We start from the raw sequence: 22,997 nt of genomic DNA, 5'->3' as shown, positions 1-22,997 counted from the left end.
ACAGTCATGTGCCTATCCAGAGCCAATCACTCAGAGCAGTGCGCCAGCAGAATGCCAATTGCAGTCTGACAGATTCAATTTAATACGACAAGATGGACATTTAGAACGAATGAACCTACATTCCTTCCACATGACTACAGAAGTCTCTGCCAGGTGCACAGAAGAAAAGTCATACATATCAATCTGTGCGTGAGTCGATGTGTACGTGCACACACACAACAAAATAAGACTTTTTTTTTTTAAAGACGCAGCATTGCATTCATCCCTCCTGAATGATTACTTTGGCTGCATCTGATAAGTGCACAACCCACGGCTATTGTCAGTGTTTGAACTCTGAATGCATGAGACGGGTAAGATTAGGCACTTTTATCATCTCTAGTCTCAAGTAGGAACTCCAAACGTCAAAGCGCTGCGCAACTTGATTCGTGGACTAGGATTCTGGCTCTGAAAGTAGAACTCAGATAGTCTAGACTGATTCATATGGGAAGGAAAACTTGGTAAGAACATCACGTCCTAAACGATCCACTACATCAGTCCATTTCCTTCATAATTCCAGGACTTTTAGAGGGTTACTTTGCGTTGGCACAGCATAGGAATCTTATAGTCCTTTACTAGTCAGTTAGAAACATATATTTAAATGTCACAACTATTTTTCTTAAAACCACTCAAATTGACACAAAACAAATCATAGTACAGGCGTAATATATAATGCATTACATCTATACACAAGTACGCATAATTTTTTTTTTAAAGTAGAGTGGATAAAAGGACAATCGGCACATCTAAAGAAAAGTCTCTGTGGCAGGCTTTGGCGCAAGCATTTACATTATTGTTACTTAAATTATTTTCCACAATTTATTGTTTTCATCAGGGCTGGACATCTGACAAAAAAAAAATATCCCTACTTTCATTGTATAACCCACAGTAAAGCAAGCCATGCGCATACATACACTTTTATCTAGGGGAGTGTTTGTGTACAGACCAGTCTCAATATCAAGACTGGCCAGTCCACATCAACATTTTACAAAACACCTTCAATATTGCTTGGATAAAACAGTACGGATAGGGTTCTGTCCCAAAAGTGCATTTATAAAAGCCTGTAGGGTGTGCAGCTTTTTACTTTCAGGTTTGCTCTTCAAAAGTGCTGTATCAGTGAGCTGAGTCATACCAATGTTGAAAAAAAGCTTAGACATGGTATAACATTTTTCTTTGCAGTTGTAACACCACAAGTACATAAAAAAAACACATTTACATTGACATTAATTTGGCATGCTGCAAAAACATCATCCATTTAAAAAACAAGATTCATAGACTTTCAGACAATATTGTCTTGAATAGGGCATGCATTTACCCACACCGAGGTAAAATCTGCAGGCATGGTTAAAAACTGCATTAACCCAGGTATAATTTGTGCCCCCATACTGCTGAAGCATAAATAATACCAGGTAGCACCAACGAATCAAACAGTTTAGTGTAACATTTAAAAGGTTTGTGTTACTCTTTGCAATGATTGCACCAAGGACACGATTCGTGTGGTTAGCTATGCATGTCCTTAACAGACAAAATCCAAAAAGGGCTTGACAATCAGTCCCAGATACTTGTACTCACTGACAACATCTAATAAGGATTAATAATAATATTGACTACGTAGTGTTCTCCCCTGTTCCTTTTCTTTCTCAAGGCTAAAGCTTTGTTCGCCAACTCTTCAATCAAGTTCCCAAGCAGAAGAAAGCCATGTCAACCATGAGGATCAAACAGCGCATCTATGAAACAGAAATACCTACAAAAACACTGTCTCTTGCACTGCTCCAGAATCTCCATAAGTGTTCAATTGGGTTGAGATCTGGTGACTGAGACGACCATGGAATATGGCTTACATAGTTTTTATGCTCATCAAACCATTCAGTGACCACTCGTGCTCTGTGGATTGGGGCACTGTCATACACTCCCATCAGGATAGAAATGCTTCACCATAGGTTGAAGGTGATCCCTCAGAATGGCTGTGTATTTACTGGCATTTACCTTGCCCTCTAAGGGGTTCAGTGGACCTGAACCATGCCAGGGAAACGCACCCCACACCATAAGCGCCGCAGGAACACTCATTTACTCAAGTGTTTCAATTATTTTGGCATTCCCCTGTAGATTACCTACACAACTATATGGGTTTGACTGAATGTAGATTACCTACATCAATGGATCCAAAACTGTGGGGCGCACCCCCAGGAGTCCTTTTAACTTCTTATGGCTGCAGGTGCAGTATTGAGTAGCTTGGATGAAAGGTGCACAGAGGTGCCCAGAGTAAACGGCCTGCTCCTCAGTCATAGTTGCTAATATTTGCATATTATTATTAGTATTGGGTAGAAAATACTCTGACGTTTCTAAAACTGTTTGAATTATGTCTGTGAGTATAACAGAACTCATATCGCAGGCAAAAACCTGGGAAGTTCCACTTCCTGTTTGGATTTTTTCTGATGTGGAAGATTATCAACCAAGCTCTCATTGAAATTACAGCAAGATATTGATGAGTTTTCACTTCCTACGGCTTCCACTAGATGTCAATAGAACTTTGTCTGATGACTAATGTGAAGGGGGGCTGAAGGAGACAGGAATTAGTCACCACTGCCATGAGCTGACCATGCGCGTTCACGTGATAGGCAGCTTCGTTCCATCGCTCAACTGAAGGCAATCTAATTCTCCGGTTGGAACGTTATTCAAGATGTATGTTAACAACAGTCTAAAGGTTGATTCAGTACATCGTTTGACATGTTTCTACTGACTGTTATGGAACTTTTGGACATTTCATCACGTTATAATGGACGCGCTTTGTTTACCAAAAGCGCTAACCAAAGTAGCTAATTGGACATAAATAACGGACATTATCGAACAAATCAAGCATTTATTGTGGACCTGGGATTCCTAGGACTGCATTCTGATGAAGGTAAGGAAACATTTATCATGTATTTTCTGGTTTCTGTTGAGTCCAACATGGCGGCTAATTTGGCTATTGTTCTGAGCGCCGTCTCAGATTATTGCATGATTTGCTTTTTCCGTAAAGTTTTTGAAATCTGACACAGCGGTTGCATTAAGGAGAGGTATATCTATAATTCCATGTGTATAACTTGTATTATGATCTACATTTATGATGAGTATTTCTGTTGAAACGAAGTGGCTATGCAAAATCACTTGATGTTTTTGGAACTAGTGAATGTAACGCGCCAATGTAAACTCCGATTTTTTTATATAAATATGAACATTATCAAACAAAACATGCATGTATTGTGTAACATGAAGTCCTATGAGTGTCATCTGATGATCATCAAAGGTTAGTGATTCATTTTATCTCTATTTCTTCTTTTTGTGACTGCTGTTTTTCGCTGGAAAATGGCTGTGCTTATTGTGGTTTGGTGTGACCTAACATAATCGTTTCTAGTGCTTTAGCTGAAAAGCATATTTGAAAAACGGACACTTTGGTGGGATTAACAACAAGATTACCTTTAAAATGATTTAAGACACATGTATGTTTGAGGAATTTTAATTATGAGATTTCTGTTTGAATTTGGCGCCCTGCACTTTCACTGGCTGTTGTCATATCGATCCCGTTAGCGGGATGCAGCCATAAGAAGTTAAAGAAACTCAGTCCGGCTTTAAACTTACCCTTGAAAGTTGTAATAGTAGAATGCACAAGGTGCAATTTCAAAATTGGGTAGTGCATCATCAGTTCCTCTTGTCAGTCATTTCATACCTGAGAGCTATTTTTAACTCAGGCTAGTTGATATGGACATTTCTATGTCAGCTACCATTTTATATACAGTGGGGCAAAAAAGTATTTAGTCAGCCACCAATTGTGCAAGTTCTCCCACTTAAAGATGAGAGAGGCCTGTAATTTTCATCATAGGTACACTTCGACTATGACAGACAAGATGAGAAGAAAAAAAATCCAGAAAATCACATTGAGGATTTTTTATGAATTTATTTGCAAATTATGGTGGAAAATAAGTATTTGGTCACCTACAAACAAGCAAGATTTCTGGCTCTCACAGACCTGTAACTTCATCTTTAAGAGGCTCCTCTGTCCTCCACTCGTTACCTGTATTAATGGCACCTGTTTGAACTTGTTATCAGTATAAAAGACACCTGTCCACAACCTCAAACAGTCACACTCCAAACTCCACTATGGCCAAGACCAAAGAGCTGTCAAAGGACACCAGAAACAAAATTGTAGACCTGCACCAGGCTGGGAAGACTGAATCTGCAATAGGTAAGCAGCTTGGTTTGAAGAAATCAACTGTGGGAGCAATTATTAGGAAATGGAAGACATACAAGACCACTGATAATCTCCCTCGATCTGGGGCTCCACGCAAGATCTCACCCCGTAGGGTCAAAATGATGATCACAAAAAATCCCACATATATATTATATTTTTCATATCAGTTGACACAATGGGAGAAGACAACATAGAAAGGAATCCCTTGAGAAGTACTGGGACTCAACCTTTATACAACCCTTCAAGAGTCTTAAAAAGACTGAGCAAAAGGACAGTCTTGAAACTTAATGACACTATACATGAACGGACAGATACTTTGATCAGACAAATGCTGTTTTTAACCATGGGTTAATGCAGTTTTGAACCATGCCTGCAGATTTTCTTCTTGCTAACGTGCAATCATTAGAAAATAAAATTGCTGACCTAATATTAAGATTATCCTACAAAGGGGACATTAAAAACTGCAACATCTTATGTTTCACCGAGCCGTGGCTCAACGAAGAAACAAACAATATAGAGCTGGCAGGATTTTCCACGCACCGGCAGAACAGAAAAAAAGTCCAAGATGGCGTAGCAGTCAGACATCTTTGTCTTCTCTTGTCCCGTGTATATATTTTTTACCTCAATTTCAACATACTCTCCTGCAACCCGCCTCACCCAATGTGGTATGGATCTTCTATTTTTTATACTTTAGACCCGGAACCCCCAACAGAAGCTAGCCAGCTAACTAGCTACTAGTCAGTTAGCCACTGCTAGCGGTCATCAGCTAACCTCAGCCCGGTCAACTCCTGCCAGTCTGCACAGCACGATTCAACCCAGAGCATATCGGACTGCTTTTTCTATACCACATCTCCGGATTCCTAACGCAAGCTCTGAACCTTTTCATCTGGCTCGTCGCAGCTTACTAGCTGCTATCCGAGTGGCTACTCCTGGCTAACGTCTCTGTCCCGAAGCAAGCACCAGTTAGCCTGGAGCTAGCCTCGTGCTAGGCCCATCTCCCGGCTAGCTGAAGAGGTCCATCAGCCACTCCTTGGGCTACAATACCTATTTTGCCAATTGGCCTGGATCCCTTTTACTTCCGACACGGAGCCCCGCCGATCCATCACGACTGGTCTGCCGACGTAACCGTCCGAGGGGGCTACAACAGACTCGTCCGTTGCGACGTCCCCCAAGGCCCTTCTGCTAGCCCCGGCCCGCTAGCTGTCTGAATCGCCGTGTCTCCAGCTCGCCTAGCTACTCAATGGACCCTATGATCACTCGGCTACACATGCCTCTCCATAATGTCAATATGCCTGATCCATTGCTGTTTTGGTTAGTGATTGTCTTATTTCACTGTAGAGCCTCCAGCCCTGCTCAATATGCCTTAGCTAGCCCTTTGTTCCACCTCCCACACATGCGATGACCTCACCTGGTCTCAATGATGTCTCTAGAGACAACCTCTCTCATCGTCACTCAATGCCTAGGCTTACCGCCACTGTATTCACATCCTACCATACCCTTGTCTGTACATTATGCCTTGAATCTATTCTTCCGCGCCCAGAAACCTGCTCCTTTTACTCTGTTACAAACGCACTACACAACCAGTTCTTATAGCCTTTAGCCGTGCCCTTATCCTCCTCTGGTGATGTAGAGGTTAATCCAGGACCTGCAGCGCCTAGCTCCACTCCCATTCCCCAAGCACTCTCATTTGTGGACTTCTGTAACAATAAACCCGGATGTCCTAGCCATGTCTGAATCCTGGCTTAGGAAGGCCACCAAAAATCCTGAAATTTCCATCCCTAACTATAACATTTTCCGACAAGATAGAACTGCCAAAGGGGGCGGAGTTGCAATCTACTGCAGAGTTCTGTCATACTATCCAGGTCTGTGCCCAAACAATTCGAGCTTCTACTTTTTTTTTTTTTAAATCCACCTTTCCAGAAATAAGTCTCTCAATGTTGCCGCTTGTTATAGACCACCTTCAGCCCCCAGCTGTGCCCTGGACACCATATGTGAATTGATTGCCCCCACATCTATCTTCAGAGCTCGTACTGTTAGGTGACCTAAACTGGGACATGCTTAACACACCGGCCATCCTACTATCTAAGCTAGATGCCCTCAATCTCACACAAATTGTCAATGAACCTACCAGGTACAACCCCAAATCCGTAAACACGGGCACCCTCATATGATCCTGACCAACCTGCCCACTAAATACACCTCTGCTGTCTTCAACCAGGATCTCAGAGATCACTGCCTGCGTCCGTAATGGATCTGCAGTCAAACAATCACCCCTCATCCCTGTCAAACGCTCCCGAAAACACTTCAGCGAGCAGGCCTTTCTAATCGACCTGGCCCGGGTATCCTGGAAGGATATTGACCTCGTCCCATCAGTAGAGGATGCCTGGTTATTCTTTAAAAGTGCTTTACTCAAGATCTTAAATAAGCATGCCCCATTCAAAAAAATAGAACCAGGAACAAATATAGCCCTTAGTTCACTCCAGACCTGAATGCCCTTGACCAGCACAAAAACATCCTGTGGCGTACTGCATTAGCATTGAATAGCCCCCGTGATATGCAACTTTTCAGGGAAGTTAGGAACCAATATACACAGGCAGTTAGGTAAGCAAAGGCTAGCCTTTTCAAACAGAAATTTGCATCCTGTAGCACAAACTCCAAAAAGTTCTGGGACACTAAAGTCCATGGAGAATAAGAGCACCTCCTCCCGGCTGCCCACTGCACTGAGGCTAGGAAACACTGTCACCACCAATAAATCCACAATAATTGAGAATTTCAATAAGCATTTTTCTACAGCTGGCCATGCTTTCCACCTGGCTACCCCAACCCCGGTTAACAGCTCAGCACCCCCACAGAAACTTGCCCAAGCCTCCCCATTTCTCCTTCACCCAAATCCAGATAGCTGATGTTCTGAAAGAGCGTCAAAATCTGGACCCTCGCTTTCTAAAATGATCTGCTGCAATTGTTGCAACCCCTATTACTAGCCTGTTCAACCTCTTTCGTATCGTCTGAAATCCCCAAAGATTGGAAAGCTGCCACGGTCATCCCCCTCTTCAAAGGGGGAGACATTCTAGACCCAAACTGTTACAGACGTATATCTATCCTACCCTGCCTTTCTAATGTCTTCGAAAGTCAAGTTAACAAACAGATCACCGACCATCTCGAAACCCACAGAACCTTCTCCACTATGCAATCTGGTTTCCGAGCTGGTCATGGGTGCACCTCAGCACCCATGACCGAAATCATAACCGCCATCGATAAAAGACAATACTGTGCAGCCGCATTCATCGACCTGGCCAAGGCATGACTCTGTCAATCACCACATTCTTATCGGCAGACTCAACAGCCTTGGTTTCTCAAATGACTGCCTCGCCTGGTTCACCAACTACTTTTCAGACAGAGTTCAGTGTGTCTAATCGGAGGGCCTGTTGTCCGGAACTCTGGCAGTCTCTATGGGGGTGCCACAGGGTTGAATTCTCGTGCCGACTCTTCTCTGTATACATCAATGATGTCGCTCTCGCTGCTGGTGATTCTCTGATCCACCTCTACGCAGACAACACCATTCTGTATACTTCTGGCCCTTCTTTGGACACTGTTAACAAACCTCCAAACAAGCTTCAATGCCATACAACTCTCCTTCCGTGGCCTCCAACTGCTCTTAAATGCAAGTAAAACTAAATGCGTGCTCTTCAACCGATCGCTGCCCGCACCTGCCCACCCGTCCAGCATCACTACACTGGACGGTTCTGACTTCGAATATGTGGACAAATACAAATAACTAGGTGTCTGGTTAGACTGTAAACTCTCCTTCGACTCACATTAAGCATCCGTCACTCATGCTGGCAAACATACCCTCTTAAAACTGACTATCTTACCGAGCCTAGACTTCGGCGATGTCATTTACAAAATAGCCTCCAACACTCTACTCAGCAAATTGGATGCAGTCTATCACAGTGCCATCCATTTTGTCACCAAAGCCCCATATACTACCCACCACTGCGACCTGTATGCTCTCGTTGGCTGGCCCTCGCTTCATATTCGTTGGCAAACCCACTGGCTCCAGGCCAGCTATAAATCTTTGCTAGGTAAAACCCCGCCTTATCTCAGGTCACTGGTCAACATAGCAGCACCCACCCGTACACGCGCTCCAGCAGGTATATTTCACTGGTCAACCCCAAAGCCAATTCCTCCTTCCAGTTCTCTGCTGCCAATGACTGGAACGAATTGCAAAAATCACTGAAGCCTCATGTCTCCCTCACTAACTTTAAGCATCAGCTGTCAGAGCAGCTTACAGATCATTGCACCTGTTCATAGCCCATCTGTAAAATAGCCCATCCAACTACCTCATCCCCATATTATTTTTTGCTCCTTTGCACCCCAGTATCTCTACTTGCACATTCATCTTCTGCACATATACCACGCGTGTTTTTTTGTAATTACTTCACCACTACAGCCTATTTATTGCCTTACCTCCCTAATCTTACCTCATTTGCACACGATGTATATAGATTTTTTGTTGTTGTTGTCAAAAACATCTGGTGCGCAATGTCGAATATTATAGAAGTCTCGAGGTATTGCTCTGAGGTAGAACCTAGGTACCTTATGATAAGCTGTTGACCGCACCATCTACCAAGAGAGTTCTCCTCTGTATTATTCGTAGCCATTTATTTACCACCGCAAAGCAAAGCTGGCACTAAGACCGCTCTCAACCAACTCTATAAGGCCGTAAGCAAAGAAGAAAATGCTCACCCAGAAGCGGCGCTCCTAGTGGCCGAGGAATTTAATGCTGGCAAACTTAAATCAGTTTTACCAAATATTTACCTGCATGTCACATGTGCAACCAGGGGAGGGAAAAAAACCCTAGACCACTTTTACTCCACACACACAGATACATACAAAGCTCTCCCTCGCCCTCCATTTGGCATCTCTGACCAAAATTTAATCCTGATTCCTAGTTACAAGCAAAAACTAAAGCAGGGGGTACCAGTGACTCGCTCAATACAGAAGTGGTCAGATAGTCCTGTAGTGTAGCATACGTACCGTTTTGCTAGCACAGACTGGAATATGTTCCAGGATTCATTTAATGGCATTGAGGAATACACCACCTCAGTCATCAGCTTCATCAATAAGTGCATCGATGACGTCGTCCCCACAGTGACTGTACGTACATATCCCAACCAGAAGCCATGGATTACAGGCAACATCCGCATCGAGCTTTAGGCTAGAGCGGCCGCTTTCAAGGAGCGGGAGACTAATCCGGACGCTTATGAGAAATCTCGCTATGCCCTCACACGAACCATCAAACAAGCAAAGCATCAGTACAGGATTAAGATTGAATCCAACTACACCGGCTCTGACGCCCGTCGGATGTGTCAGGGCTCGAAAACTATTACGGACTACAAAGGGAAACCCAGACGCGAGCTGCCCAGTGACGCGAGCCTATCAGACGAGCAAAATGCCTTTTATGCTAGCTTCGAGGCAAGCAACAATGAAGCATGCACGAGAGCACCAGCTGTTCTGGATGACTGTGTGATAACACTCTCGCGGTAGCCGATGTGAACAGGTCAACATTTACAAAGCCACTGGGCCAGACGGATTACCAGGACGTATACTCAAAGCATTAGCGGATCAACTGTCAAGTGTCTTCACTGACATTTTCAACCTCTCCCTGACCGAGTCTGTAATACCTACATGTTTGAAGCAGACCACCATAGTCTCTGTGCCCAAGGAAGTGAAGGTAACCTGCCTAAATGATTACCGCCCCATGGCACTCACGTCGGTAGCCATGAGGTGCTTTGAAAGGCTGGTCATGGCTCACATCAACAGCATCCTCCCGGACAGCCTAGACCCACTCAAATTCGCATACCGCCCCAACAGATTCACAGATGACGCAATCGAAAATCGCACGCCACACTGCCCTTTCTCACCTGGACAAAAGGAGCACCTACAGTTGAAGTCAGAAGTTAACTAACACCTTGGCGAAATACATTAAAACTCAGTTTCACAATTCCTGACATTTAAACCTAGTAAATATTCCCTGTCTTAGGTCAGTTAGGATCACCACTTCATTTTAAGAATGTAAAATGTCTGAATAATTGTAGAGAGAATGATTTAGTTCAGCTTTCCCAGTGGGTCAGAAGTTAACATACTCAATTAGTATTTGGTAGCATTGCCTTTAAATTGTTTAACGTTTCAGGTAGCCTTCCACAAGCTTCACCCACAATAAGTTGGGTGAATTTTGGCCCATTCCTCCTGACAGAGCTGATGTAACCGAGTCAGGTTTGTAGGCCTCCTTGCTCGCACACGCCTTTTCAGTTCTGCCCACAAATATTCTATAGGATTGAGGTCAGGGCTTTGTCCTTAAGCCATTTTGTCCTTAAGCCATTTTGCCACAACTTTGGAAGTATGCTTGGGGTCATTGCCCATTTGGAAGATCCATTTGCGACCAGGCTTTAACATCCTGACTGATGTCTTGATGTTGCTTCAATATATCCACATTATTTTCCTTCCTCATGATGCCAACTATTTTGTGAAGTGCACCAGTCCCTCCTGCAGCAAAGCACCCTCACAACATGATACTGCCACCCCCATGCTTCACGGTTGGGATGGTGATATTTGGCTTGCAAGCCGCCGCCTTTTGCCTCCAAACATAACGGCCAAACAGTTCCATTTTTGTTTCAAACCAGAAGACATTTGTCCAAAAAGTACGGTCCACATGTGCAGTTGCAAACCGTAGTCTGGCTTTTTTATTGCGGTTTTGGAGCAGTGGCTTCTTCCTTGTCGAGTGGCCTTTCAGGTTATGTCGATATAGGACTCGTTTTACTGTGGATATACAGTAGATACTTTTGTACCCGTTTCCTCCAGCATCTTCACAACGTTCTTTGCTGTTGTTCTGGGATTGATTTGCACTTCTCGCACCAAAGTACATTCATCTCTAGGAGACAGAATGAGTCTCCTTCCTGAGCGGTATGACGGCTGCGTGGTCCCATGGTGTTTATACATGCGTACTATTGTTTGTACAGATGAACGTGGTACCTTCAAGCGTTTGGAAATTGCTCCCAAGGATGAACCAGACTTGGAGGTCTACAATTTCCCCATGATGTCAAGCAAAGAGGTACTGAGTTTGAAGGTAGGCCTTGAAATACATCCACAGGTACACCTCCAATTGACTCAAATTATGTCAATTAGCATATCAGAAGCTTCTAAAGCCATGACAATTGTCTGGAATTTTCCAAGCTGTTTAAAGACAGTCAAATTAGTGTATGTAAACTTCTGACCCACTGGAATTGTGATACAGTGAAATAATCTGTCTGTAAACAATTTTTGGAAAAATTACTTGTGTCATGCACAAAGTAGATGTCCTAACCGACTTGCCAAAACTATAGTTTGTTAACTTCTCTAGGGTAGGGGGTAGCATTTTCACATTTGGATGAAAAGCATACCCAAATTCAACTGCTAGTTACTCATCCCCAGGAGATAAGATATGCATATGATTAGTAGATTTGGATATAAAATACACTGAAGTTTCTAAAACTGTTTGAATCATGTCTGTGAGTATAACAGAACTTATTTAGCAGGCGAAACCCCGAGGACAAACCATTCAGATATTTTGTTGTTGTTGAGGTTACTGTCTTTTCATTGAGTTTATTGGGAAACCAGATTTAAGCAAATTGCTTGCAGTTCCTACGGCTTCCACTAGATGTCAACAGTCATGAGAAATAGGTTGAGGTTATTCCTTTGTGTAATGAAGAAATACGGCCATCTTGAAGTCGAGGCACTCCAGGTGTCCTGTACGTGCGCTTCAATCAAACAGAAGGCATGCAACATTTCGTTTTAGTCCTGTATTGAACACAGATCATCCTGTCTTAAATGTTATTGATTATTAACGTTAAAAAATACCTAAAGTTATATTACAAAAGTAGTTTGACATTTTTTGGCAAAGTTTACAGGTAACCTTTGATATATTTTGTCGTCATGTTTGAGCAAGTTGGAACCAGTGTTTTTCTGGATAAAACGAGCCAAATAAATGGACATTTTGGATATATATCGACGGAATTAATCGAACAAAAGGACCATTTGTGATAATAATGGGACATATTGGAGTGCCAACAGACGCTCGTCAAAGGTAAGGCATGAATTATATTTTTATTTCTGCGTTTTGTGTCGCGCGTGCTGGGTTGAAATGTTCTCTCTTTTGTTTACAATGGTGCTATGCTCAGATAATAGCATCGTATGCTTTAGCTGAAAAGCCTATTTGAATTCTGACATGTTGGCTGGATTCACAACCAGTGTAGCTTTAATTTGGTATCGTTCATGTGTGATTTAATGAAATTTAGATTTTATAGTAATTTTCATAGTAAATAATTTTAATTTGGGGCTCTGCATTTTCTCAGGCTTTTTGCCAAGTGATACAGTAGCGTCTTGCCTAAACTCAAATTTTTTGATATAAATATGAACTTCAGCGAACAAAAAATACATGTATTGTGTAACATGAAGTCCTATGAGTGTCATCTGATGAAGATTATCAAAAGGTTAGTGATTCATTTTATCTCTATTTCTGCTTTTTGTTAATGCTCTCTTTAGCTGGCTGTCTTTCTGTGACTTGGCTCATAACTAACATAATCGTTTGGTGTGCTTTCGTCGTAAAACCTTTTTGAAATCGGACACTTTGGCTGGATTTACAACAAGTGTAGCTTTAAAATGGTGTAAAATACTCGTATGCTTGAGGAATTTAAATTATGGGATTTCTGTTGTTTTGAATTTGGCGCCCTCCAGTTTCACTGGCTGTTGACGAGGTGGGACGCTACCGTCCCACATACCCTAGAGAGGTTAACAAGAAAATTGTGGAGTGGTTGAAAAACGAGTTTTAAATGACTCCAACCTAAGTGTATGTAAACTTCCGACTTCAACTGTATGTGAGAATGCTGTTCATTGACTACTGCTCAGTGTTCATCACCATAGTGCCCACGAAGCTAAGTTCTCTGGGACTAAACACCTCCCTCTGCAACTTAATCCTGGACTTCCTGACAGGCCGCCCCCAGGTGGTAAGAGTAGGTAACAACAAGTCTGCCACGCTGATCCTTAACACTGGGGCCCCTCAGGGGTGTGTACTTAGTCCCCTCCTGTATTCTCTGTTCACCCACAACTGCGTGGCCAAACACGACTCCAACACCATCATTAAGTTTGCTGACGACACAAGTGGTAGGCCTGAACACAGACAACGATGAGATGGCCTATAGGGAGGTGGTCAGAGTACTGGCAGTGTGATGCAGGGACAACAACCTCTCGCTCAACGTGAGCAAGACAAAGGAGCTGACTGGGGACTACAGGAAAACGCAGGCAGAAAGGCCCCCATTAACATCGACGAGGCTGTAGTGGGGTGGGTCGAGTGTTTCAAGTTCCTTGGGTTCCACATCACCAACAAACTATCATGGTCCAAACATACCAAGACAGTCGTGAAGAGGGCACGACAAAACCTTTTCCGCCTCAGGACACTGAAAAGATTTGGCATGGGTCCCCAGATCCTCAAAAGGTTCTACAGCTGCACCATTGAGAGCATCCTGACTGGTTGCATCACCGCCTGGTATGGCAACTGCTCGGCATCTGACCGTAAGGCGCTACAGAGGGTAGTGCGAACGGCCCAGTACATCACTGGGGCCAAGCTTCCTGCCATCCAGGACCGATATAATAGGCAGTGTCAGAGGAAAGCCCAGAAAATTGTCAGAGACTCCAGTCACCCAAGTTAGACTGTTTTCTCTGCTACCGCATGGCAAGCGGTACCGGAGCGGCAAGTCTAGGACCAAAAGGCTCCTCAACAGCTTCTACCCCCAAGCCATTAGACTGCTGAACAATTCATAAAAATCCCAACTGACAATTTACATTGACAACACCCCCCCCCCCCCCTCTCTTGTACACTGCTGCTTGTTTGTTACCTATGCATAGTCACTTCACCCCCACCTACATGTACAGATTACCTCAACTAGCCTGTACCCCTGCACACTGACTTGGTACTGGTGCCCCCTGTATATAGCCTCGTTATTGCTATTCTTATTGTATTACTTTTTCTTTTAGCCTACTTAGTAAATATTTTCTTCTTGAACTGCACTGTAGGTTAAGGGCTTGTAAGTAAGCATTTCATGGTTAAGTCTACCATTGTTGTACTCGGCACATGTGGCAAATAAATTCTGTTTTTAAAGGGAACACAGTCTTATAGGTTGTCAGAGGTGACATGGTAATGCCAGGTAACGGCCGTGAGTCACTCCGTGATCTGCCAGGTAACGGCCGTGAGTCACTCCGTGATCTGCTAGGTAACGGCCGTGAGTCACTCCGTGATCTGCCAGGTAACGACTGTAAGACTGACTCCGTGATCTGCCCGGTAACAGCTGTGACTCACTCAGTGATCTGCTCGGTAACGGTGTGCTCCACCTGCAGGCGGGAGTTGACCTCGATGAAGTAGTGCCTTCCATGTTTATCCACCAGGAACTCCACTGTGCCAGCGTTCTCATAGCCCACCTGTACATACAGACAGATCCAATTAGATACAAAACTTTACTTGGCTTCTTCAAACCTAAAATAGGCTACTTCAAACTTACTTGAGGACATCAAGAATGTCACAGTTAATAAGGCACAGTTATACAAGGGGGGAGACTGTATTCAAGTACTCCATCCTTCTTAAAAGAGCTTTGTTGCTCACATTCCATGACTTTTATTAATTAACCTTTATTTATTTAACTAGGTAAATCAGAACAAATTCTTATTTTACAATGACGGCCTACCACGGCCAAACCCTCCCTTAACACGGACGACACTGGGCCAATTGTGCTCCGACCTATGGGACTCCCGATCAAGGACAGTTGTGATGCATCCCGGGATCGAACCAGGGTCTGTAGTGACGCCTCTTGCACTGAGATGCAGTGCCTTAGACCGCTGCGCCACTCGGGAACCCATTATAGTCCAATATAGTGTGCAGTCAGATTTCCTCCATGGGCAGCCCTATACATAGTAAGTTATTTGTAGAAGGCACATTCTCATATTCTGAATTCTATTTGAAGAGATTACAAGTTCTGGGTTCAAAAAGTTAAAATTATCTTGATAAAAATGCATAACGAATTAACCACTCACAAACCAAAATTGTTCATCTGAATATTTTACAGAACACAACTAAATCTCCTAAAATGGGGAAGCGACAACAAGACTGACAGCTAATAGGTACAAAAGGAATATAGCGTGTGATATCCCAGGCTGTGATTATAGTTCTGAACGTCCGTGCGGTCTGTAAGAATGACAGCCCTACTACAGCTCAGGCACGGAGGCACCAGGAAATAATTTATCAGACCATTTCTCCCTCCACATCGCTGCAGAAGCTTGAGATTGCGACAGCCAAAATTCACTGAAATCTGATCCAATTTATCTTTGTAATTCATCCCGCGCTCCAAAACTCATCTCTGCCAACCAGGGCAGGCACCCCTCTCATCCATTCAGACAGTCCCCCCCATGTTAAGGTGCAGGCTCCCAACTAGACAGCTTATATCACACACTGCATAGACCACACAAACAGACAAGCACTGTATGTATTACAATAATGTTTGGAAATAAGTGTTAAGAGTGCCACAGGAAATAGTCATAGTAATTTCAGTCCAATTTAAAAACCCTGCTAGCGGGAGACCTGCTGGCGACCATATTCCACTGTAAAAGAAATATCTGTGAATTTCTGAAATTTGCATAGAACAGGCTGTATTTCATAATGGGCTTTGTATACTTAAGCGGTCCCTTATCTACTGCCTACTGTTAGTGTTACAGCAAACTGTTAAGATCTAGGAAACATAAGGAAAAGGTATGGAGAAGCAGGTGTTGCTGAAAACCACAGGGTATTGGGAGTTAAACAGTACAGCATCACTATAGAGACTGGCATGTGGATAGAGAGGTTTGATTAGAACGGGAGGGAAACAGATGGCATTCCACAGAGGTGTAGAGGCGGCAAGATGGAGGGAGTAGGAGAGGGGGTGAGGCACACGCCAGCAGAGCGAAACACTGCTGCCGTCACTAAGGATAGGTACTGTACGTGCAACCACTATAATCCAGAAACTTAAGCAATCTGCTGTGTGTAACATATGAGTTGAGAAGAAAAATACAGGCCTGTCGTTTGTATAGAGTGTGTGTATGGGGGGGGGGGGGGGGGGGGGGGGGGGGGGGGGGTGAAGCAAAATTTGAAATTCAAGGAGCATGTTGGCAAGAAGAGCAAAGTAGGGAAGCTGTGAACCCCCCTAGCTGACCTGTGACTAAGAGGTTTTGGGGTAAAGCAGCTGTCACCATGGAAACCAGACATAAAATAGTTTTCGCACCAATGGTTTATTTCTCTAGCAGCTATTCTCGTTATACTTTGTGACCTTTTCAAAACTCCCTGTGCTAGCTTCCCTTGACCAGAGAGTTCCATCACTGATTTAATTTATTGAACCTTTATTTAACTAGGCAAGGCAGTTAAGAACAAATTCTTATCTACAATGACAGCCTTCGAAAAGACAAAAGGCCTCCTGTGGGGGTGACGGGGGGCTGGGATTAAAAATATAGGACTAAACAAACATCACAACAAGAGAGACACCACAGACTTGCAAGGACACTCATTTCTGGGGTTGGAGTAAAAATACTTTTGTCCACCAATCTATCAAAATATGCTGAGATTCATCTTACGATTGCAGCATAGCTCAGTTAAGGCAAAACCAAAAAGGAATAAAGTAGAACATAAAACCTGCTGATGTTGTCCATGAAGTAGAACATAAAACCTGCTGATGTTGTCCATGAAGTAGAACATAAAACCTGCTGATGTTGTTCATTAAAGGGGTGCGGCTGTAACAGGCCTACATCTGTATCACCACTATGAAGTGATATGTGTCTGTATTTAATGTACAAGACAGATAACTATAACCACACCTTGACGCACGTGGGTATCAATATTGTAATATAAAGTAATCATTTTTTATTTTAGTATTCTAGTGAAAATTCTCTCCTAACTCAAATCCTTACTAAGTCTACTTAAAGCATGCTTCACTCAGATATTTTGGTACACAGCTTACTCTGGAGATAAAAGGCTGGCCCACCCTCTTTTAATCAAGTAGTTCTTTGCAGTTTCCTAAAATAACTGCAGATTATTAAAATTGGGTAATGCTTTAAATATTAATGGATAAAAATTGGCCAATTTCTCTCTCTGAACTGGTTTCCTCTCATGAAAGCCTTGGGAGTCTGGGGAAGTTGATAATTAGTAAGGTGATATTTAGTGAAGGTATAAAAGGCGGCTGCATGCTTCCCTGAAGAAAGAGTTTGGAAGAGTTTGCGCATATATTATGAACACATTGTGACGTTTTTGTTAGTGTTGGACTAAGACAAGGGGTTTTTCAGCTGTTCAGGCACACCAAAGTTCGGCCCAAGTCTACGCCCCTTCGTTGGTTATGGTCAACAGTAAGGACTCTTCAATAAGGAATGACAACAGACAACGAGAGACGACTCATGTTCATTCAAAAACAAATACTGCACCAAACATCTTAGTTCAATGAAGAGAAATTAAGGAAACGATACTGGCAACAGCATCTCAAAATTGACAGTACTATTACCACTTATTTCTTGTTTTTAAAGTTAAAGTCTTAAGGGAGTCTGCGAGCACTCGTTCGGTTAGGTGCTAGCCGAACTGAATCATGCAGACACCTTTAGGGTGAACATTATCCTCCTCAAATACAGCAGGAGAGGTCATCGACTTGACAGATGTAGGATCCATAGATAAACATAGGAGAAACATTGGATATTAAAATGTTCTCTTCCTTTAGAGAGAAGACTTATAGATCCTCCAGCACACTAATCTGTATTAAAAAAAATCTAAACGTCAAATCCCTTTGACACGAAAAGCTAGATGCTAGTGGACACCAATACAGAAGGACATAATGCATCTGATATCCAATCAAATCAAAATGCTATTGGTCGCATACACATATTTAGCAGATGTTATCGCAGGTGTGGCAAAACGCTTGTGCTCGTCTGGGAGCAGACTGACAGTGAACCACCACTGGCAGGGTTGTTTTTGTTAAGAGAGCAGCTTTCTAAAAGTAGAAACCAAAATGTTCTCCTCATCTCAGCCCTTCATTCCTCACTGCCATATGATTGAACAGATGGAGATTAATTATGTCCCTCACTCACACCCAATTTCTTTCTCTCGTGCTCTAACTCCTTCCCCTCACACAGAGACTAATGCGCTCAACAGTGGCAGTTCCCAAATTGCAGGCAACAAAGCACATTAAAAAGATCTCTCCTTCAAAACACATACCAAACTTCACACCCCCCCCCCCCCTCTCTTTTCCATCCCCAAAACAGACAGCAAACAAAGCAGTACACAAGGCAGGGATAAGCACTAGCAGGACAGCTAGCTCAAGGGTACACATGACAGGCACACCAGCTACTGTGTACACAACGCCTAATAAGCTTATCACACACAGGATGGGGAATCAGCGGGACACAACCGTCACTAGTAATTGTTCTCATGTCAAAGTAATTGCTTCCACCTCACAATAACAAACAAAAAATCCAGCTTGATTGCAATCAGGAAATTTTGCAACTGCATATTCTTTGAGTGTGGGAGTCCCACAAGCTTGCTCATGGTGTCCCTTCTGTGGCTATGCTGATAAATGCTGCCATCTAGTGTACCTATTGGTAGCCTGCAGGTAAAATGTCATTCCCACTGATTTAATTACCTTTCTTTATCTAAACGGCTCCCTCTCTTGTCTCTCTAAATCCTGTTCTTACACTGCAATATCTTCCTCAAGGTTTTTCATCCTTCTCCCACACTTCTCCACTGCCCCTCTGAGCACAACAACAACACTGAATGAGAACACCTATTTGGTAAGGCTCAGAGTTTCTTATAAGTGACTTCAAATGAATTGTGCTTTGAAGGCCCTGGCTTTAGTTCATTTCTTCTGAAAATATATATATTTTTTCACACCTAAATCGGCCCGACAGCCGGTGGGATAAAGACAGGAATGAGGTAGAGGGAATGTTTCCCTATGAGCAGAGATGTTTGAATAAAAATAACATACAAGTTCAGAGTTTCTCAACTGTAATTCGTCATGCCTATGGTGTTAGACGTGTTATTGCAAAGTAAAACCACACTCCATTCAGATAACAATGGTCTTATATGCCATTCAAAACTGCAAATACACACAGCTCTGCCATTTCAAAAAGGCAATAGTACCAAAATTCTAAACATTCTAAAAATTAAAAAAAAGTACTGAAAAGAAGCCTGCCTAATGGAACAGAAGAAGTTTTAGCTAGACACTACCTATTAAAAGAATGCATCAAAGTGTGTGAGCGCGTTGCATCTTGTACCTGTCTGGCCAGTTTGACAGAGTCAGCGGTGAGCCTGTCCCGGAGGTGTGGGTCCAGTTGTACAGCCGGGGCCATCTCTACCACCTTCTGGTGCCTCCTCTGGATAGAGCAGTCCCTCTCATACAGGTGGATAACATTACCATACTTGTCACCTGGGAGAGATGGGAATGACAGTAGGTCTACAAGTTATTTAGGCCAGTAAGATCGAAGTAAATTTACTGGTGTGAGTGTGTGTGTGTGTGTACCCACAGAGCATTCGGAAAGTATACAGACCCCTTCCCTTTTCACACATTTTGTTAAGTTACAGCCTTATTCTAAAATGGATAAAAATCATACCACCCCCTCAATCTACACACAACACCCCATTATGACAAAGCAAACACAGGTTTAGAAATTTTGACAAATGTATTAATAAAAAAACCTCATACCTCATTTACATAAGTATTCAGACCCTTTGCTATGAGACTTGAAATTGAGCTCAGGTGCTTTCTGTTTCCATTGATCACCCTTGAGATGTTTCTACAACTTGATTAGAGTCCACCTGTGGTAAATTCAATTGATTGGACATGATTTGGAAAGGCACCCACCTGTTTATATAAGGTCCCACAGCTGACGGTGCGTGTCAGAGCAAAAACCAAGCCATGAGGTCGAAGGAATTGTCTGTAGAGCTCCGGGACAAGATAGTGTCAAGGCACAGATCCGGGGAAGGGTACCACAACATTTCTGCAGCATTGAAGGTCCCCAAGAACACAGTGGCCTCCATTACTTTTGAATGGAAGAAGTTTGGAATCACCAAGACTCGTCCTAGAGCTAGTCGCTCGGCCAAACTGAACAATCAGGGGAGAAGGGCCTTGGTCAGGGAGGTGACCAAGAACCCAATGGTCACTCTGACAGAGCTCCAGAGTTCCTCTGTGGAGATGGGATAACCTTCCAAAAGGACAACCATCTCTGCAGCACTCCACCAATCAGGCCTTTGTGGTAAAGTGGCCAGATGGAAACCACTCCGCTTGGAGTTTGCCAAAATGCACCTAAAAGGACTCTCAGACCATGAGAAACAAGATTCTCTGGTCTGATGAAACCGAGATTGAACTCCTTGACCTGAATGCCAAGCGTCATGTCTGGAGAAACCTGGCACCATCCCTATGGTGAAGCATGGTGGTGACAGCGTCATGCTGTGGGGATGTTTTTTAGCGGCAGGGACTGGGAGACTAGTCAGAAAACCTGCTAAAGAGCGCTCAGGACCTCAGACTGGAGCGAAGGTTCACCTTCCAACAGGACAACGACCCTAAGCACAAAGCCAAAACACAGGAGTGGCTTCAGGAACAAAACAAAAAAACTGTTTTTGCTTTGTCATTATGGGGTATTTAAGCAATTTTAGAATAAGGCTGTAACGTAACAAAATGTGGGAAAAGTCAAGGGGTCTGAATACTTTCTGAATGCACTGTATATTGTTGGAAGCTGCTGGGGAATGAAAATGTAAGACAAGTTGCTCAGGTGGAAACCATTAAGTTGAACCTTTAGCAGGAGGAAACTCCACACGATTCAAATTTGCTGCATTCATGTAATGGAACCTAGCGGGAGTGAAACTTTGGCGCAACTCCATACGATTCAAGAGATTACATGTTACCCCAGGAAACCAATTGACGGCGGTAACTGTAGATGACAAAGTAGCTATATTCACATCAGGGGGATTTGGCTGAGTGCGGTGCAACTCCATCCGGGTCAAGGTTGATGCATTCACATCAGGGGAACATAGCTGGGCTGAAACTTTGTTGCAGCTCCATACAAAGAGGCTCTGTCCACACCAGGGAAACTGAGCAGGATTTAACGTGGGTGAAACTCAACATGATTATTGCATTTCCCTTTTCGTGTGTTGCACTTGCATTCAGTAGCATCCATGAATCACATGATTATGCAGAGCATTGACGTCAAAAAGGAAGAACCAAGGACACGGATGGTTCCTGATGTGAGATTCTCTCTGGTGTTTACAGAACAACTAGTGCTGTGAGATTAGGATGGCAGGACCTGCTTAGGACAAAGCAATTGTAACGGGAGCAAAAGATCGCAATATGGGAAAATGAATGGCTGCAGTACAGCCGTTATAATGAATGCTTGATGCATGGAAAACTAAGGCATAAATGTATTCAAGTGTGTATTCTTACTCTAAAATGTATGCAGTTCTGTCCTTGCGCTGTTCTTGTCCATTAATGTTCTTTATTATGTCATGTTTTGTGTGGGCCCTAGGAACAGCAGCTGCTGCTGTAGTAGTAGCTAGTGGGAATCCTAGTAAAATACAGAATCATGTCCCCCAAAAATAGTCGCGCAAACAAACTCACCCAGGATCTGCACTTCAATGTGTCTGGGTCTCTCAACGAACTTCTCCACAAACAGAGCACCGTTCCCAAACGCAGCCAGGGCCTCAGAGTACGCACGCTGATAGTTCTCCTCCAGCTCCTACACACGTCGGCCGACGGGAATCAACAAGTCAACCAGCACAAAGGCAAAACACTCAGATTGGAGCCCCTACTTACTCGCAGGTATCTCTACTCACCTCGTACTCTTTGACCACCCTCATTCCCCTGCCCCCACCGCCATAGGCAGCCTTAAAGATGATGGGAAAGCCATGGGTGTTGGAAAACTCCTGGGCCTCCGATAGGCAAGTGACGGGACCGTCTGTCCCTGGTACCACTGGGACTCCTGGAACCAAAAATCAAACATGAGGTTAGCTGAGTGTAACTAAACTTTTACATAACTGTACGCAAGACTGTATGTTTGATGATTCTGATGAAAAAATGCAAAACCTAAAACTCAGATGAAACAAACATCCATCAGACAGTCCTGAGAATGGCAGTGAGTGTCCAGCCTACCTGCACGGATAGCGATGGCTCGAGCTTCCACTTTGTCTCCCATCTTGCGCACCACTTCAGGGGATGGGCCAATGAAGCGTACCCCAGCATCGGCACACGCCTGGGCAAAGTCTGATCGCTCAGACAGGAAGCCGTACCCAGGGTGGATGGCATCCACATCATTCTCCTGAGAAGAAAATATTAAAAATATGATACGACAAAGTTGTGGCAAGACAGCATAAAAGGTGTGATCTTAAAACGTAGTAAGAATTGGTTCAGAAAAGTTTGAAAAGACACATTAAAATCTCAGACCTTAGCCACTTTGATGATGTCAGGGATGTCCAGGTACGCAGCCACGGGCGGCAAGCCCTTCCCTATGAGGTAAGCCTCATCTGCCTTCTGCCTGTGCATCTGGCCTGTGTCCTGTTCAGAGTAGACAGCCACCGTCCGGATCCCCAGCTCAGTGCAGGCCCGAAACACACGGATAGCAATCTCACCTACAAGCGGTTGGATTAGTCAGCTTGGGA

General features: G+C 43.6%; 1 protein-coding gene across 1 annotated transcript in view; it reads right to left on the bottom strand.

Annotated features, from left to right (window-relative positions):
* The window catches only part of LOC129868891 (pyruvate carboxylase, mitochondrial-like), a 99,090-nt gene that overhangs the window by 64,934 nt on the left and 11,159 nt on the right, over positions 1–22,997 (bottom strand). Inside the window, exons 3-8 of the mRNA XM_055943214.1 lie at positions 22,783–22,967; positions 22,492–22,657; positions 22,176–22,321; positions 21,961–22,078; positions 19,625–19,776; positions 14,655–14,773 (exon numbers count right to left, since the gene is read on the bottom strand). Of these exons, the coding sequence (XP_055799189.1) occupies positions 14,655–14,773; positions 19,625–19,776; positions 21,961–22,078; positions 22,176–22,321; positions 22,492–22,657; positions 22,783–22,967 (886 nt within the window). The remainder of the gene's footprint in view (positions 1–14,654; positions 14,774–19,624; positions 19,777–21,960; positions 22,079–22,175; positions 22,322–22,491; positions 22,658–22,782; positions 22,968–22,997) is intronic.

The sequence above is a fragment of the Salvelinus fontinalis genome, chromosome 13 (genome assembly GCF_029448725.1).
Source record: "Salvelinus fontinalis isolate EN_2023a chromosome 13, ASM2944872v1, whole genome shotgun sequence".
NCBI lineage: Eukaryota > Metazoa > Chordata > Actinopteri > Salmoniformes > Salmonidae > Salvelinus > Salvelinus fontinalis.
The sequence above is the reverse complement of the archived record's forward strand: the minus strand, read 5'-3'. Positions and strand labels throughout refer to the sequence as shown.